Source organism: Triturus cristatus, chromosome 10, assembly GCF_964204655.1.
Source record: "Triturus cristatus chromosome 10, aTriCri1.1, whole genome shotgun sequence".
Lineage (NCBI taxonomy): Eukaryota > Metazoa > Chordata > Amphibia > Caudata > Salamandridae > Triturus > Triturus cristatus.
The window spans coordinates 871769316-871789011 of NC_140593.1; the positions used below are offsets into that span (position 1 = coordinate 871769316).

General features: G+C 41.7%; 1 protein-coding gene across 1 annotated transcript in view; it reads right to left on the reverse strand.

The window, feature by feature from the left end:
* LOC146796142 (SCO-spondin-like) overlaps positions 1 to 19696 on the reverse strand; it is a 1481201-nt gene that overhangs the window by 759169 nt on the left and 702336 nt on the right. The window contains exon 78 of the mRNA XM_085631266.1: positions 18207 to 18253. Within this exon, the coding sequence (XP_085487392.1) occupies positions 18207 to 18253 (47 nt within the window). The remainder of the gene's footprint in view (positions 1 to 18206; positions 18254 to 19696) is intronic.

Consider the following 19696-nt stretch of genomic DNA (forward strand, 5'->3'; position numbering starts at 1 on the left):
GCGAGAAGCCAATGATGCAGCCCCCAGTATCGGGCTTCCACTAGTTGAGTTCAATGCCATTTTGCCGTGAGTCGTAAGTGGTCCCTTCGGCTTCATTCTGTCTCACCGATCCCAGTGCTGCACTCCAGAACGGCAGCAACCGGAGCTCAGCGTCCCGTAAATTCATTGGCAGGTCAGTGCTAATTCCTGCTGTTTAGCCACTGTAGCCCATGTAGGAATACAGTTACAGATCCTCTCCTGTAGTAGATCCAACAAAATTTCCAGGATCGGCACAAGCATCCTAGTTATACTGCCGGGGGAAGGGATTTTCCGGGGGGTCTCCCCTGATCAGGGCGGTTAGTGCGGCAAGCGGTGACCTAGCCACCCGCCATCTTGCTTCTCCTCTGAAATGGAAATCTCTTATGAAAAGGCAAGCTGTCCCATAGGGAATCTCAAAATCATCTCCAAAGGTCAGGGATTCAGAAAGGTTGGGCGGAGTCAACGAAGTGTCAGGTAAGTGACGTAAACAGTAATAGTAACTGAAATCACATTCAAGTACTCTCACTGTACTTGAAGTTAAACCTGAATGTTATTGGTGAAACTATATGTGATGTCATCAATAGCATTGGATTTCATTGGGGATGTTACCAATACAGGCATCCAGAAAGTCAACTGAGACATCACCTTGAAGTCATGTATGATATCTCCAATAATGCAATTGAGAAGGAAATGCTCAGTAGGTACCTTAGCCAGGCATCGTCCTGTTTCTGTAAGTTCACTGAGAAACCTTATCACTTTTCATTTGAATCTATTTTATAAGATGAGAGACTCTTTCAAGCGTACATGCTACATTGATTTATACTTTTTCTATTGGGTATCACTGAGCATTTTCTGTTATGTACTCTAACATGTGCTGAATTTAATGCTATGCCAATCCAAGACCTAATGTATGCATGTGATGCGGTCCTTATGGACAAAGGTACAGTGGGTCTGAAAAGACATTTAAACTTGTATATTGTGACAAAAAATTTTCACTATATTGACTTCAAGAATAAACTTTTGGTACTTTGCCGTAAAAAGATACAATCTGCATGATGCTTAATGGTTACAGATTAGATGTTATTGTTACTTACTGCCATCAATGGTACACATTATCGTCCTGTGGTCAGCGCCTCATCCTGCTGTAAGGGCTACTTAAAGGCTAACGTCTGAGGCCCCACACATAACAAGCAGTGATATAGTGGATTCTCAGCCATTAGAGAAAGTATTTGTCCAAAACATGGTCCCTATTGCAATATATCAACCATCATTCTTAGGTAACAGGATAAATTGCACTTTAATGTGATAGATGGCTATATTTGAAAGCAGAGATTATGATGGTACCCACATCATTAACCATGGGGCAATGCAAGATAGAACTGGCTCTGGATGGGCTTGAATATATTGGAACTATCTAGTGTTAGTGAAGGCCACAAATCTAATGTGCACTCCATTAAGTTAAAGAAACTGACCAGTTTTTTCCAAAATTAAACTACTTGTTTGTTTATTGCCTTTATATAGATTTATTTTCACATTTTGCAATTTTAAAAATAAATCTGTATATGAACATATCAAAAGTGCTCCTTTAACTGGCAAAAGTCTTGGGTCAGAAAAGTTATCTACATGATGATAGGCGTGCACCCCTGCTCTCGGTTCCCAGCTGTACTGATGTCTAGACCCCTAATGCTGATTTTTGTTGTCATAGGCAAACACAGTTGATGCGTGTGTGCCATGAGGTAGGCCTCTCTCACGGATTGTGGTCTTGTTGGACTGGGGGTAGTACCCAAAGCCCTACCCTCCTAGTGTTGGTAGGTTACTGCCTTCACCAGAAGGTAAGATCAGTCATGCATGCAGCACAACTTTAAAAGTGAGTGAGCCTGTAGGCCTCACTCCAGCGACACAGATTAAAAAGGACCTGTTCACTCCTGAGAAGTGAGCAGGTCCTTTTTAATCTATGTCAGTGAAGTGAGGCCTAAAGGCTCACTCACTTTTAAAGTTGTGCTGCAGTGTGCCTAACTCACCCTTGGCCTATATTCGATTTGTGTGAAGTGCATCGCAGCACAGAAACAGTGTATCTGCGCTGGGTGTATGCGAGCCTGGGAAGGTTGCAATACAGGTATAGTGCAGTACTGAGTATTGCATGCATGGTGTATGCATGTGCTAGAGGTGCGTGTGCCTATGAGTGGTACAGTACCTGAACAATGTAGTGCTGTAAAGTGCTTGCAGGATAAATGCATTTGCTGGGTGTATGTGTACCTGTGAGTGGTACAATATATGACGGATAAAGTGTGTGCATATTAAATGCATATACTGGAAGAACGTGTAAGTGTGAGTGGTACAATACATGAAGGATACAATGAGCACATGTTAAATGCATATGCTGTATGTATGTGTGCTTTTCAGCGGTACAAATAAGATACAGTGCTGGGCAGTACATGCATGTTAAATGCACATGCTGAATGTATGTGTGCCTAGGAGTAGTAAAGTACATGGAGGAGACAGTATTGTGCAGTGCATGCACATTAAAACATAGAGAGGAGGTAGAGAGATCCTCCCAGACAGATTTTTGTATTGCTGTATTCCTGTAAGCTGGTGGGACACACACTGGGGAGGGGAGGACCAGGACCCCCGGTACACATCAAAGAGCGCTCTTTGATTCAGTGAGAGGTCACAAGGAAGGGGCTAGGGCACATCTTAGGAAAACGATAGGGCTGATAGTACAATCATAAAGAGTAGGGGTGAGGGTCCTGGGTCAGCCTTTTGATGCACATATCACTGTAGATGACAATCCAGGTGTGATCTCCAGTCACTCCCATGTCATGTGTTATGAGACTATAAGCTTTGGTGACACTCCTGCAGTGATAGACTGTTTTTCAAGAGGAACAGGGAGCAGAGGAGGGGTAGCTTAAAAGAAGCACAGTCACAAAATAAAACATCAAATTCTTAGACTCTAAAAACTGTTAAAAGTGATGTTGCCCAGATTGTGAAAATGATTAAAGATCTATCTCCTCTGGACAAAACCTCTAGTGTAACTCATTCTAAGGACCCATTTAGCAGGAATACTGCGGGATACTGCAACCAATGCCATCCCATCGGATCTAGTGGCCCCTTGTCAAGTGAAAGAGAATATAACTACATATACAAGGACTTCTGACCTATTCAATATTGATACAACTAAAACAAAAACCAACAATAGTAATGGGGCGAAACGTGAAACAACCTATTGGTCAACAAGAAATTATCAGGACTCTTTACATCTACCACCTCAGGCAACACCATATACAATTGCCCTGAAAAATGTCCCAAAGTTGATAGATAAGGCTAAAGAGACATGGGGGGACCTAAAGAATAAGGTTGTTTGTTGGTTTACTAAGAACAGTAATTGCAGCACGGACTTTCTTTTTCAAAGTATCATCGTGATAAGATGAGTAAATTTGGTCGGCAACTCAACGAAACTCTGCCAAGGGGACTGTGTTGTTGTAACTTTTCGTTTACCAGAGATGGTAAAAGCACTAATCAGTGAATTCCCCTTACAGACAAACAATGACATTCAACCACCAAGATCACACCATTATAGCAGTCCCATTGGTGTACTTTTACAAACCTGGTGCTGAACAATCCTTCTGTGCTAGCAATGGGACTACACCTGCAGATTAGTACACTCCCTTTCACTAACAAATAGATCCCTACCTCTTAGAAAATGCAGCGAACTTGATTGACTACAAAAGGATGTAGATCAAGAAACTGTCATAAACCAAGTTGCTAAAAGCTATGGTAAGCCCACAGAAGCTCAAATCAGCCATGAGCCTACAACCAATAAGTCCCAATTATAAATAAATCTGATTGTTACAACATGGAATATAGCTAGAATAAGAAACAAGATGAAAAACGAAGTGTGGCTTTAATCTATCAAAAATTGTCATATATATATTTTTGCAAGAAACCTGGCATACTGATGTTTTTCATATTGAGGCATATTCTTCGGTTGTAACTCCAGAATTCCCTTCCCAGAATGTAAGGACTAGCCAAATTGATTTCAGTTACATCCCTGTTGTTTTAAAACAGGTTTATATCAATTCGCAGTTTTTTCAATTCGTGTGGTTTCAAACTATTGAAAATCAGTGCATATTATAGCCTTATAGCCAGCCGTAGTGGGTAATACCGGCTATTAAAGGCCCGCTCCTGCGTTAAAGGCCAGAGTCGAAGGCGAGGGACTTAACAAGGGAAAAGGACTTTAATAGCCGGTATAGCCCATAAGGCTATTGGAAAATTCTGCCACTAGAGGGCAGAATGTTCCAACAAATAAAACAAAGGCCTCTCGGAGTTCGAGGGGATTAAATTCCCTCGGGCTCCGAAAGGCCTTTGAAAACAACATTGGAATGTTGCTCTGCGGGCCTTTACCAGCCCGTAGAAGCAGGGAGCACTCCATTGTCTGCAATGGAGCTCCCAACATTATAATGTTCTAATAATGATTAATTTTTATAACAATGTATTCGATAATTTGAGAAACCAGGTAGTAATGGCCTTGGAGAAGGAATTAGACATATTTACAAAACACATTAGAGGTGATTGCTTATTTATTTTAGATGATGATTTTAATTGCAGGAAGTGCGACATTTTGGAAGGGGAAAACTGTGGTTATATGGATGAACATGGTGAAGTCTACCCCCATTTTTCTCATAACTTATATGGAAACACAATTAATGATGCGATGCACAAGTATAACCTTAAACTCTTGGAGCAGCGAAGTGTAGAAGGACTAACTATGGTACCAACATATGGAGGTTATAGATCATATTCTGATTTCAGAAAAAGGCAGAGGACAAATTGAAAAATTTGAAGTGGTAGAAAGTTGTTTTAGCGATCACCATCTGCTTTCTTTGACTCTTAGACTTAGTACGGTGCACCAGGAGAGGGTTTGTTTAGCTGCTAAAATCGACATGCAAGGAGAGAATGGTATAAGTATCAAATGGTCGGGTGTTAATCCATCCTCCTGACTAGATAAAATAGTGAATGATAGACAAGATTTCGATATAGCCATGAAGGGAGACTCCACTGATACATATATCATCACAGCATTCTGAAATATTACCTCTGCATTTTCAGGAGACTTAAAAATTGAGAATAAAAAGACCGGACATAAAAGCGCCAGTTGGTTTCATCGGCAATGTACCAAAGCATGTTAGTCTCTAAAAAATGCCCTAAAGGCTAGGCCTAGAGACAGCAAAATGATAAAAATACTAAGGGAGTCTTACACACATACTTTAAATAAAAGGAGAGCAAAGATAAAAGGACCAAGCTAGGGGAAAATTAGTACAAGTGGCAGGCACACAGGATGTAACATTATTCTGGAAAACAGATCACCCCTTTTTTAAAGACCGGGCAGCAGTCAAGATTGAGACCCCGATACAGGCTTCAGATTTGCTAAAATATTTTGGACAGATTTTCTATCCAAATAATGACAATCCACCATTCTTACAAAATAGAAACTTTGGAACTATATAACCTTAGATGAGATAAATGCTGCTTTAGATAGATGTGCAAATGGGAAGGCGCCCGGTCCTGACGGGGTACCTATAGATATTTTTAAGTCAGATACAGCAGCTGGCCTTCTGCCTGTAACATGGACGGAAAGTGTTATCGTTCCAATTCTCAAGAAGGAAGATAGAGGAGCTGCAAAATGCTATCGCCTGATATCCCTCTTTGACTCAACTTGAAAATTGATGGGTAGAGTCCTTCTGGAAAGATTAGAAATTTGGGCAAACAACTCAGTTCTTACAAAGTCCCAAAACGGATTCAGAAGAGATATAGGTACTATTGAGCAGTGTGTCACCCTCCATCTAATAATTAGTAAATATACACTTTCCAAAAAGGGCCACCTACTTCTAGATTTAACAAGCACCTGCGATTTAGTGAATCATGTAAAATTATGCAAGACCCTGACCAGGATGGGTGCCCCCAGTGAGATTATTATTTATTTATCTCAAATATATAAATTATGATCCACAAGTGTCTGATTTGGGCTCAAAGGTGAGTGCACCCCAAGTTTTAGAGTAACGTGTGGGATTAGGCACGGTTGTGTCTTTGCTTTGCTATTGTTTTCCCTCTATGTCAACGGCATTGACAAATTCCTGCAAAAGCTGAACGCTGATGCTCCTAAACTCGGCAATCGCGTAACCCAGGTCTCGCTGTATGCTGACGATGCGGTCTTGCTATCTAGAACCGCAAACAGGCTCCAATGCTTAATTGGAAATTTCACTGAATATATGCATGAAAAGGACCTAAAACTTAATCTGTGGAAAAGGAAAAACAAAAACTAGGACACATCATGTTAAGGAGATGCCAATAGAGGAAACACAATCTTTCTCGTATTTGGGCTTACTTTTTACATCTAACTGGCATTGGGGAGCACACATCAATTTATGCAAATCACAATTTTTACGGTCAACAGAGGCCATTTTTAGATTTTCAAAAGAAATGGGGACATTTTGACTCTCTATAGGAGCAAGTGCCTAACAGTAACCAGTTATGGTGCTGCACTATGGAGAATGGCTAACCATGCTTTACTTCAGACTCTAGAAAATATAGTTTTAAGCAGACTACTAGCAGCTCCTAACTCAACCCCTTCAAACTTTGTACATACACAATGAATTAGCAGCTCTCTACATTGATGACTACATTGGTGTAGCAGCTCTTAGTGTTTGGTATGGGATTTGGAGTCAAAATGGAACCACATATACTCAGGAAATTATAATGGATTGCCTTGCTCTTGAAAACAGTAAAGAAAATCCCATGGTTGGCATGTATCGATAAACTATTAAATTAATGTGTTGAGCATGTTGATTTTAATGCTCCCACGCAAATATTATGTTATAGTATAAAAGGATTTGAAAACAGGGCTTATAGGAGCGAGAGAATTGTTAAGGGAAATTGATGCAACTTCAAAGCAGACGATTAAGGCATATTGTGAAGAGCCAACTGTAATAGGCACACAGCAATATTTACTCTGGGTATCAAATTTACAATACAGATTGTATCTCACAAGGTGGAGAATGGGTACTCTTCACCATTTAATTTACTTTCCTGTGAAGGGCAAATGGAATTGAAATTTCCCAAGTTGACCTAGTGATGGAAAGTCGCATCAGTCAACTTTACATTTTATTCTTTTTGTAATTTGTATAGAGATATTACGTAGAGTATTTGACTACCCTTATTTCTTAGTGGAAAACTGTATTCTTATAAATCTGCTTTTAATTTTATTTGTAGCCTAGAAAATGAGAAAGTATGCAAAGTAGTAAATGTCTATATTCAATTGGCAATCAAAAGAAGAAAGATTAATTCACATCTTGAGGCCCTAGTTTATGAAACAATATAGGATACATATTGATTGGTGTCTTTTAGGCTTGTTATTCCCTTTTCAACTTTTGGAACACGATCAAAACTTATATTTACATTAACACTTGCACACCTAAATATAAGTTTCAGTGTTCCTTATTGAAATCATAAGAGATCTCTGTGTAAATCACTCTATGTATTATGTGTTTATGGTATTGAATAATTTATGTATTATGCTGACCTATTTTTAGAACACTTTGCTACGTTTTATACTATGTCTTATGTGTTTCAACGTATTGATTATTTGACGTATTATGTGGGGATTATTCTTAGAGTGCTTTTATGACTGTATTTTTTAACCGAATAAAGCTGCATTGAATTGAATTGCGTACAATAGAAGCTTGGATGATGTCATCAGTGGGGTCATGAGTGATATAATTAAGAGATGTCATCAGTGATGTCATAAAGGATGTCAAAGAACATGTCATGAGTGATGTAATGTGTGAGGTCATAAGCAGTGCATGGAGGGGCACAAGTTATAGTTAGTTCCGCTAACTATAACTGATTAATTTTTGTGTTTTTCTTTGGTCAAAATGATATGTTGGCACTGAAATTTTACTATAATGTTACTTTTGTTTTTTCAGTGAATTTCTAAGTTAAAAAAAAATATAATTCAGATCTTTTTATTACACATACCTATAACGTCACTTTAACACCTTTGGTTTCTTCAGTGAATTTGCAAGTTTTTTTTCTAAACCTAACTAAAATCTTGTCATCACACCTAACTATAAAGATATTTTGAAATTTGCTTTCTTCAGAGAGTTTCTAAGTTTTTTTAATGTAAAGTAAGATATAATTACAATTCCTAACTATAACATCAATTTAACCTTCGTTTTTGTTCAGTGAATTTCTACGGTTTTTTGAAGAACAAATTCAGATCTATTTAACACACCTAACTATAAGGTCACTTTAACATTTGTTTTGTTCAGTGATTTTTTTGGGTTTTTAATGTAAAGTTAAATGTAATACCAAATCCTAACTATAACATCAGTTTAAACTTAGGCTTTTTCACCGTATTTCTAGAGATTTGTTTTAATCTAAAGTAGTATTTCAATACTATCTGTTGCACCATCTAGCAACCCGAAATGGTGAGTAGTCCTGCTTCTTTCAATATTATTATTCAGTTATACTGAGCTTCCTACTCTCAAATTAAAAAAAAACCAGAGAAGGTTGTTATTATAATATAGTTTATTATTGATTACATTCATTAAGCACTTTTTATGGCCGAGTTTTTAAGGTTTTCACTATAACCAACATTTCAAACCTATAATTTTTTATGATCTGGGAAGACTCTAATGAGAGGCCTGCAAGAGGGCCACGAGAGGGCTGTCACACAATCCTCCACGTGTAGTGTGAGTGGGACAGAGCTTCCAGTTTTCACTCTCTGACTACTCAAAACTACTGTATGGGGATAATCACCATATATCTAGTGTTAAAAACTTAAATTATACATTGGAAACATATATTATGAACATAATATCAAGGAGTGCATTCAGATGTACATATAACTGAACACTACTAACTATAACAGAAAGGTTCTTTTCAGAGCAACCCTACTCCTAAATTACGTGATTGTTTCTTATTGTAACTCCTTTTTTTGGGGGGGAATTAACACCTCGAGACTCTTGCAGTAGCGGGAGAAGCGAAATGTCTATCTCCACTCTTACCTTTGTCCTGCTTCTGCAAGACACCTGCAAACTCATATATCTAATCTCTAAAACTAATGCATAAACCTGTACAAGTATAGATGGATGTGTGTAGTAAAGTGTAGGGAGGGAGTGGCCTCTCCACTGTGATCTCTCCCCAGGGTAACAGGCATGCATTGTAGGATTTAAGGCGGGACTGGCCTCTCAACTGATACCTCTCCCCAGGGTGACAGGCATGCGCAGCAGGGTGTGGGGAGGAAGTGGCCTCTCCACTGAGACCTCCCCCAGAGAAATAAGTGTGTATATTTGGGTGTGTGATGACACTGTCTATTCTGCTGACACCTCTCTCCATGGCGATTGGTATGTGTATTAGGGTGTTTGGAGGAAGAAGGTTCTCTGATGAGACCTCTCACCAGGATGACAAGCCTACCCAGTAGGGTGTGGGAAATGACTGAAATCTGCACTGAGACCTCTCCCCACATTGACAGATGTGCAGAGTAGAGTGTGGGGAGAGACTACCCTCTCTGTTAACACCTCACCCCCAAGTGAATGGCGCACATATTAGATTGTGGAGAAGAGACAGGCCTCTTTGTTGAGACCTCTACCAAAGGTAACCAGCATGCAAAGGGTGTGGGGAGAGGCTAGTCCCCTCCACTGAAACCTCTGCTCAGGGCAACAACTGTACATATTAACATGAGGGAAGGAACTGGTCTCTCTACTGAGACCTCTCCCCATAGCAACCAACATGCATACTACGGTGTGGCCTGAGACTGGTTTCTACACTGAGACCTCTCTCCAGGGTGACACCATGTGCAATAGGGTGTAGGGGGAAAGTGGCCTCTCAAGTGACACATCTCTACAGGCTGACCGGTGTGCATATGCGGGTGTCGGGTGGGACTGGCCTCTTCACCGACACCCCTCCCTTGGATGACAGATGTGAGGCGAGACAGGCATCTCCGCTAAGACCTCTCTCTTGAATGACAGGTGTGCACAGAGTAGTGGGGGTAGGGAGAGGCCTCTCCTCTGAGACCTCTCCTCAGCACAACAGATGTGCATAGTAGGGTGTAGGGAAAGACTGAGATCTCTGCTGATAGCTCACCCTAGGGTGACAGGCATAACCAGTAGAGCCTGGTTAGAGACCTGTCTCTCCAATGAAATCCCTCCCTAGGGTAACAGGCATGTGTAGTATGGTGTGGAGAGGAAGTAGCCTTTCCACTGAGATCTCACTGGTGGATAACAGGTGTGCACAGTAGGGTGTGGGGAGGGACTGGCATCTCTGCTGAGACCTCTCCCTAGAGTAACAGGCATGCACAGTAGGGTGTGGGAAGGGGTTAGCCTTCCCACTGACAATGCTTTGCAGGGTCACCATTGTTCTTAGTAGGGTGTGCGGACAAGCTGGCCTCTCCTCTGAGACTTCTCTCTTTGATGAAGGGTGTGAGAAGGGAGGGTCCTCTCCACTGTGACCTCTCCTAGGGGTGACAGGAGTGCTTAGAAGGGTGTAGGGAGAGATTTGCTCTCCACGTAGACCACTCTCTTGGATGACGAGTACGAATACTAGGGTGTGTGGAGGAAGTGGCCTCTCCACTCAGACTTCTCCCTAATGCAACAGGTGTGTGTAGCAGGATGTGAGAAGACACTGGACTCTCCACTGAGACCTCTCTCCAGGGTGACAGGTGTGCCCCGTAGGGTGTGGGGAGAATCTGGCATCTCTGCTGATACATCTTCCCACTGTGAAAGGTGTATGTATTAAAATGTGAGGAGGTAGTGGCCTCTCTACGGAGACCTTTCCCCAAGATGACAGGCATGCATAGTTGGGTGCCGGCAGAGACTGGCCTCTCCGCTGAGACCTCTGCTCAGGGCAACAGGTGTACATACTACAGTGTGGGAAGGGAGTGGCCTCTCTGCTGACACCTCTCCCCAAGGTGACAGGTTTGCGTAGTTGGATGTGAGGAGAGACCAGTCTCTCCACTAAGACCACTTCCCAAGGTTATGGGTGCCCACAGTAAGCTCTAGTAAAGGACTATCCTCTTCACTCACACACTTCTCTACAGTGACAGATATGCATAATAGAGTGTATTAGGATATCCCCTACTCAGTGGCATAAAGCAAAATGATGGGGAAAACCTGCAGGGTTTGATAAGGGCCCCTGAATCTCTCATATCTCACACATATTAATTGGCCAAGGGCTGAATGGGAGCCCCTCGAGGAATAGGGGCACCTCAGGGGTTACAGGGACCTGTGTTATGCCTCGGAACCACTGGCACCATCCCAATTCCTTTGCAATGTATAGATCAGAACTCGATTCCACTCACAGAGCAATGCAGCCATACAACTTTGAAGAGCGCATGTTGTGAAATATAAAAATAAAGTTCTTTAACATATTAGTAAATTCTGCACAAGTCAGCGACTAACTACAGTAAGCAAGGATGAGTAAGAGTGGTACAGAAAAAGAGGAAGAGCGATACACAGCAAATGTAGAATCTACAGATAGATTATGACACCACCTCTTTGATACTGTGAAGAAAAAAAGAGAGGCACAACACCACCAGTAATTAAAAAAACAATTCTTCTGGCTTCCCTAGGTATGTTCCGGTAAAGTTTCCATGGTTTAAACATAGGGTAGGTAACACAGAAGCAGAGAAAAATATATTCAGTCTTTGCTGCCACATAACATTACCCCCTCAACATAGTGAGGCAATCCCTGCCTCCAGCTGGAAGTTTCACTCATTACATAATGAAATTGCTTCAAAAGCAAGCTTTCTTCCATTGCATCACCTGTATACCCCTCTTTCCCCTACCTCACTTCCCGTTAATTTTATCTTTACCTTCGAAGAGAGGTAATCCACGTTTGTTCTCTTACTACCTTCGGGAGGCATCACTCTTCTTTAGCATCAAACTCCTGTTTCTCAGAAGAGTTCAGTTGCAAGGATAATATATACCAGGAACGGTGCTGCACTAACATGTCGCTTCCCTGTTAATCATGATGGAGGCACAAAAGGCTACAAAAGAGCTGCACCACATTGAACCGCAGTATGAAGGGGATCAACCAATCAATCAGGGGCTTGTATATAGCGTGGATACTCAACTTGTGAGATTCTCAAGGCGCCGATGAAGGAGAAGAGATTCTACAAATCTCTTGTACAGACCTCAAATCTATGATTAAGAAGGCTGTTGATTCAGCACTTTCAGAGCTTAGACACAAACATACAAAAGATACAAGTGATAATCTGGAGGAGGATCAAAGAAGGAAATATGTGCGTGGATCAAGTTTAAAGACCTTTGTTGATCCATATCAGGGAGACTCTGAGCTTTGAGCCAAAACCTTGCCAAGAGGCTGGGTTTATGGATATTGATAACTTGCCTTGGCATGATGTAATTAAGACATTTTATTGAAAGAATGGAGAGGCCCGGATAAAGCTGCCATAGCACGCTTCTTGAATAAACACTACTAAATTAGGCTATTTTCAAAAGGACTTTCATCAGACCCCTAAGGTGAATACCCTCCTGGCATCCATGGCCTCCTCAGCAAACATAGCGTCAGAGGAGTTGACTCTTCCTGAGGTGGTAGATAGGAAGGTAGAAGCCAGCTTGAAAAAGTCCTATGCAGCATGTAATTTCACTCTTCGAGCCAGTACCTATGCAGAAAATGTGACACGTTTTGATAGAAGACTTTCAGACTGTGTACCACTACATACAGGAAAATGGAGATCCTTCTACTGTGTCAGTCAATATGGAGTTGGTTTCTAAGTTTCTTTCTGATGCATCGTTTGATTGCTTATGGGCAGCTGCAGTGTCTGCTGGAGCCACAATAGCAGGGAGTAAACTATTGTGGATGAAGTCATGGGTGGTGGAGTTGGTGAAAAGAAATCTAATTCAAAAACTACCTTTTACTGGTGCAAAACTCTTTGGTAACAACTGTTAGGATATGGTACATAAAGCTTCTGAGGAAAACAAAGTTCTTAAACTTTTAAAGTATCCGCAGGAAATAAACTATTTCTATTAAAACACCCTCCTCAGAATATCCATGAAAAGCAATCTTTTCCCATTGGAGGCCGGGCCCCTGGTCAGAGTAGCCGCATATGGGAATAAATCACAACCTAAAAACACAACCCAACAGGATTAGTCACATAAATAACAATCAACAAGCTGGGGCAAGGTTAAAACATTTTTATCATCAATGGATGCTCTACATCCCAGAGCAGTGGGTCCTGCAGGTGATAAAGGATGGTGCCCATATTCTATTTACATAACAACCTTCCCAACGTCACTTTAGACCTACTCCATGGCTCAGAGAAGACACAAGAAAATAAGCCATGCGGCAAGGGATTCAAGCATTGGCAGCAAAGAAAATGGGAAGGCTTGCCCTGCCTGATCAAACCAGAAAAGTATTTTATTCAATTATTTCCTTGATTTCCATGTTGGCTAGAAGACTATGACCAGTGTTGAATTCGAAATGCCAAAGCACATTTGTAGTGATAGAGACATTCAAGATGGTGCTCTTCACATCATTCCTCTAACAGAGGAAGGTGATGTTTTAGTCACCGTGGACCTTCAGATCGCATACTTTCATATCCCGATTCATCCACAGAGTCAGCATTTACTGAGATTCGTGGTGAGGGATCAGCATTTCATGTCCCAAGACCTGCCTTTGGGTATGCCCATGTTTCCTGAGTCTTTACAAAGGTATTAGCCCTTATTGTTGCATACCTTCAATCGTACGGCATTACTGTTTACCCTACCTTGACGATTGATTGATTTTTGCTAATTCTCTCTCTAAGGCTCATGAGCATGTAGAACTGGTCACCAAAGTCTTACACCAACTGGGCTTCCTCATCAACTACCAGAAGTCCAACCTCCAACTCTCTCAGGAGAAAATGTTAATTGGAGCCAAAATCAACCCTCTCTTGGGACAAGTATTCTTGCTTCAACTGAGAATTGCAACAATACAGGACAATATTTCTCAATTCCTCACTCATCAGCAACAGCACAGGTTTGACTCAGAGTTCAGTGGCTATTGGCAGCCACTAAAGTGGTGTACCTATGGGATCCATATCACCTCAAGCCTGTAATACATCACATTGTGGCCTGGTGGGCTCCATACACAGGATTAAGAGGCTCTGATTCATGAGTCCCCCTGACATATCACTAACATTTTTTGGTAGTTGGAGGTGAAGAATTTGTCAATAGGGGTGCCATTGAAGTATCCAACTCCTGTTTAGTTGACCACTGATGCCAGCATGTGAGGTTGGGGTACCACGCTGGGGGACCAGGAGTTGAATGTACGCTGGATGAAAGCAAAGAGGTGCCTGTCCTCTAATTGGTTGGAGTTGCCAGCAGTATATAGTGAGCTCTCCAGACATTTGCACCTCAGCTGGAATGGAAAAATATTTTAATGCGGACCAACAACTAGGTTGCCTGGTGTTATTTCACTCAACAAGGGGGGATGAGAAGCAGGTAACAGAATCAAATTTCACACCTGATTTTTTCCTGGGCGGAAGATCTGCATTTGATGTGGTCTTCATCCAAGAATGTTTGAATTTTTGAGTAGATAGCCTGAATCAGAATCTTCCATCATCAGTGAACTACCATCTGTCAACTCTGGAATTTAACAAGATATGTTACCATTTCGGAACACCCTGGATAGCAACTTTTTACATCAACCATGAACAACATGTTTCCAGTGTATTGTTTGGAAGTGGAGTGTCCACATGTATGAGCAATAGATGCTCTCTCATTCAATGGCCTCAGTGCCTTCTGTGTGCATTCCTTCAAATTTCCCTCCTCCCAAGGGTGTTTCAGAAGATTCAGAAGAAGAGGAGCAAGGTATTGCTGATAGCAACAATCTGGCCAAGTTGGCCTTGGTTCTCCCTGTTGATGAGCATGGCCGGAGGACTCCGGTTGCTTTTCTCAATTCAGCCTTCTCCTTGTCAGTTTCCGCTCCTGCTTGTGTCACTGCTTCACCATCTCTGGCTGATTGCTTAGTTCTTGAATGCCTAGATTTAGAGGATATGGGCAGTTCCTGGAGAGTTGCTTTACACATTCAGGCATCTCAGAAACTGTTGAGTTTACATTCTCATAAAAAACACTGCCATTCTTTCTCTAGCTGGTGCATTTTAAAATGAATGAATGCACCTTCACTTGACCTTTTTGAAATGTTAGAATTTCTGTTGTACGGTTTTGACAAAGGTTTAGTTCCTTCTACCCTTGCCGCTCAGAAGGCGGCAATAAAAGCTCCTAAAATACGAGAAGTCAATGCTAAGATCACACCTTTGGTAACTCGACTGCTGTTTCTGTTTAAAATGCTTAGTGCTTCACAATCTAGTACCCAATTGGGACCTTTGTCTGGTGCTAAAGGGTATTCAACTACATCCATTGGAACCCTTAGTTCAGGCAGACATGTTATGACTCTCAAGGATTTTTGGGTGGTAATTACATCTGCCAAAAGGCTGGGTAATTTACTAGCTACTTTTCCCTATTTACTTTATTTCCTGATCAAAGCTCGATCCTAAATCATTCCTAAAGTTAATCAATAATTTCATTTGACACAAGAGATAGTTCTCTTGGTTTTTAGAAGATTCAACATCAGAAATCCCATCATCCCTATTTGTGAAAAAGGCCTTGACCATCTATCTGACCCACACAAAAGGTTTTCAATCATCTATCTCTCTGTTCTTTGCCTATGGTTCAGCCAATAGAGGTACAAAGGCTACATCATCGACCATAAGTAGGAGGGTTGAACAGGCCATTACACAGGCTTATACTTCAGTGGCTGAGCAGATACCTTCATTCATTTAAAGTCACTCTACTACAGTGGTATCAACCTCTTGGCCAGAGGTAGGTGGTCACCCCGCCAAAAGATATGCCAGGCAGCAACCTGGACATCTCATTTTATACTTGTGAATATTATAAATTGGATTTGTCCAATTACAATTTTGGTTCTGCTGTTTTGAAATCAGCAATGATATAATTATTGATATTCACATTAAACAACTTTTCAACATTATGTGGTGGTGCATTGTCTTCACTTAGTACATCCTAACTATGTTAGGACTAGGATGAGGAACACATAGCTGTGGGGTAATTATTCAATTACTTACCAGTAATCTTCATTACCCCAATTCATAATCCTCCTCCCACCAACCCACAACCCTCCCTCCCTCTGCTCCTCCAATAATAAGGATTCTCTGTAAGTAATTGAATCATTCAACAAACATATGCAAAAGCACCCAGACGTTCTCTCACTCACTTGCATAGGCACACTCACAAACACAGACACGTCCACTTACACGCTCAAGCAGATAAAGACATTCACACAGTCACATGTTCAGCTACACAAACTCACTGAAACATACTCACAAATTGTTGAGATGGAAAAGACACCTGCATGGTAATGGAAACACACCCCTGCCCTGAGTGTCCCAGCTGCATGGATATCTGATCCTTGGTACTGATTTTCAGTTATGGTCTGCCAATCTCCCAGTCTGCCAATCTCTCCAAGTGAGGCCCTTCAGGATCCTGGCGAGTGGATCCCTTTGAAAAGTGTGAAGCACCCAGTCCAGTTGGGTCCAGTGTTGCTAGAGAGTCATCTGCTCTCTGGCAGAAGTCAGCAACCCCATTGGGCTTCAGTGAAGTCGCAGGCTCTTGTTTGGTGCAGTAGACAGCATTGGATTTGTTGCCATGTCCACTACCCTTGTATGCCAGAAGGGGACTGATGGGTCTCTTGGAGCTGTTGTCAATTGTCACTGAACCTGCTGGGGTCGTCACCTGTTGCAACTGCAACTAGAGCAACTAGAGGAAGGATTGGAAAGCAAGGTCAGAAGATGTCTTGCAGCATTGTCACTGCTCCACCAACTTACTGTCAGGAACTGCAATGAAACAGAAGCCAATGCACCCAAAAGCTGTTGCCGCCTGAGACCGCCTCAGAGTGCTACTCGCCGATTGCGGGAAACTGCTCGTCGCTGGAGCATGGGCTGATATGCTCCAGCCCTGAACTCTTCTGAAGGCCATGGTTGGTTAAGACTGGAGCATGCTGCATGCCCTTTTAGAGACTTGCATGAGCTTGGTGGAAACTATGGGTTCACTTTCAAAGATCCACCAGAGACATGTTGGTTAGCATGTAGGAGGAGGGGGAAGCGGACCTACAAGGGGAACACAGCCCAGATCAGCATTAGAGAGCAAGCCTTAAGACACATTCTGTGTGCCTTATTTAGTGTTCCCTGTTTGTGTGCAGGATAAATTCAGCTTTTCTTACCCAAATATTTATTGGACTGGACAATGATATTAAGGCTACTGTCGGTATTTTGAGTTATGAGCATATGAGCACCTTGCACCTATCTCCCCCTGAAGAGCCTTGGACTGCTCGACCGACAGTGAGAGCCAAGGCCTGAAGAGGTAGTACGTGACCTAGTTAATAAGGGCCCATAGTAAGTCAGGCACTGGGACAGCAGGGGTAAAGCTCCAAAAGCCCCAGGGTGGGTCGAGTCACCCGTGCGTCCCCTTTGACCCTCTTAAAAGGGTTCTGACAAAAATTAAATCTATTACACACACACTCCCTGCCTCTATTTTCCTTTCTCTTGCTCGCTATATTTCAAATGAATGCAGTGTCTCTTGCCAGCAGAAGAAGGGAGTTTATGTAAACACTGCATACATCACTGGTGAGGAACCTTCGAGAGTATTTCATCTAGTTCTGAAAGCCAGGTCTCCAGAAAGCTAACAGTAGATTACAAATAGTCCAGCTAGCACTCAAAATGTTCGAAGGTTCAAATGATAAACCTGTGAGAAGAGCTGAGGAAGTATTGAAGTGATAAAGTGGAGAAGGGAGAAAGCCCCCAAATGCCTGAATGAAATAAACATTGTACAATGTACAATAGTTACACTTGGTTGGGATGAGATGACTGTTAATATTATAACAAATATTATGTAAATATAGGAGACATGATTGCATGCAAAAAAATTCATTGCCAAAAAAGAGACACAAGATTTGTTAGAAAATGAAAAAATAAATGGAGAAAATACATTAGAATCGTGCTCAAAGAGTGAACATGGTATAGAAAAAGACCACACAGGGTGAAATGAGCGAACATTAAAATGGGTACACCAGAGGTGCCATGCAGTTAGAATATATTCTCCAGCTGTGTAGATACTTACCAGCACATGGGAGATTAGTGCAGACTAGTTTCCCCATTTCGCAGGTGCTAGGGATTTAAAACAAGTACATTACCATTTGTGATTCATAGAGTAAAAAGGCATTTTATTGTTAGGTTCATCAAGGTGAGACAGGGACAAATAGTGTATGACATCATTGCAGTCTTACAATTCCCCATTAATCCCCTATTAGGCTGTGGTTCTGATGTAGCAGAAAAGTATTTAATCGATCAGCAGAACAAAGACCCATCTGCATCTCCACCTGTACTCCTAAATTGCATGGGAAATGTCATTACACCACTGTCCAGCCTCCACATTACTCTCTCTTGGTTGCGACTAGATATGCAGAGCAAATGGCCTACAGCCACTTCACTGTGTGAGAGGGTACTTTTATTCTCCCAGCCTACCCCTCTATTGAATAATCAAAATGAAACATTAATGTGTGTCTCTTCCCATTCAGTTGTTCATCTGTTTCCCTTTGAATAGATTCGATTATTGAACATAAACTTACAGCAATGCTTTATTCAGTCACAGATTTTCACTACACAGAGTGAAGATATTCTTTCAATGTATTAGTCAATTTCTATTAACTTTCAGATTAAGATATATATTATGTAGCAATACTTTCCTAAAAAAATACTCTTACTTTACTAATAATCTTAGTTTAGCAACCATACCCAATTTTACAAAAAACAGGTTTTCTTTTAATTTTTGCAATCATCTTTATAGGAATTTCTGTCTGAGAATTCTAAGATATTATTAACAATCTCAGTACCGATTTCAATTATTTGAATTCCAAAATGAACTGTAACATTTTGGGTTTTTTGATTAGCTTTCTTGCCTTTCATTTATACAGCATATTTTAGCAATCAAATTTGTACATCAGGATCATAGGGCCTGATTTTGACTTTGGCGCAGTTGCATCGGCTCTCCACTGGCAAAGCTGCGCCAAAGCCATGCAAGGACCGCCCGCTGTATTATGAGTTGAACTCGTGTACAGGTGATGGTCCTTTGCCTTTCCCATGCCATTGCCCCGACAACAGGCATCGCAATGAGAAGGGCAAAAATGTCCGAGCACGGCATGGATGGTGTAGTCCAAGCTGTGCTGGAACTTTGGAGGAATACAGACAGGGGAGCACATGCTGTGCCCCCCTGAATGTATCCCCTTGAGGGGTGGCATGGGGGCCCTATAAGGCCCCCTATGTCCATCCAACACCAGCCTTTTCATGGCAGGGCTCCCACCATGAAACAGGTGGCAGTGGCGGAGCTCATAATATGCTCAGCGGGATTGTGCCAGTCCGGCTGAGCATTTTACATTGTGGCACATCAGGTGGTCCTCTGCCGCAATGACTTTTAAAGACGTAATGTGGCGGACGCACCACCACAACCGTGAGTCTGGTGAACTTATGATCGGCAGACTCGTAATCTGCCCCATAATTTTATGGATGTTGTTTTGTTTTTTTCTGCTTCAAATCTTTTTCCGCAAGAACAAT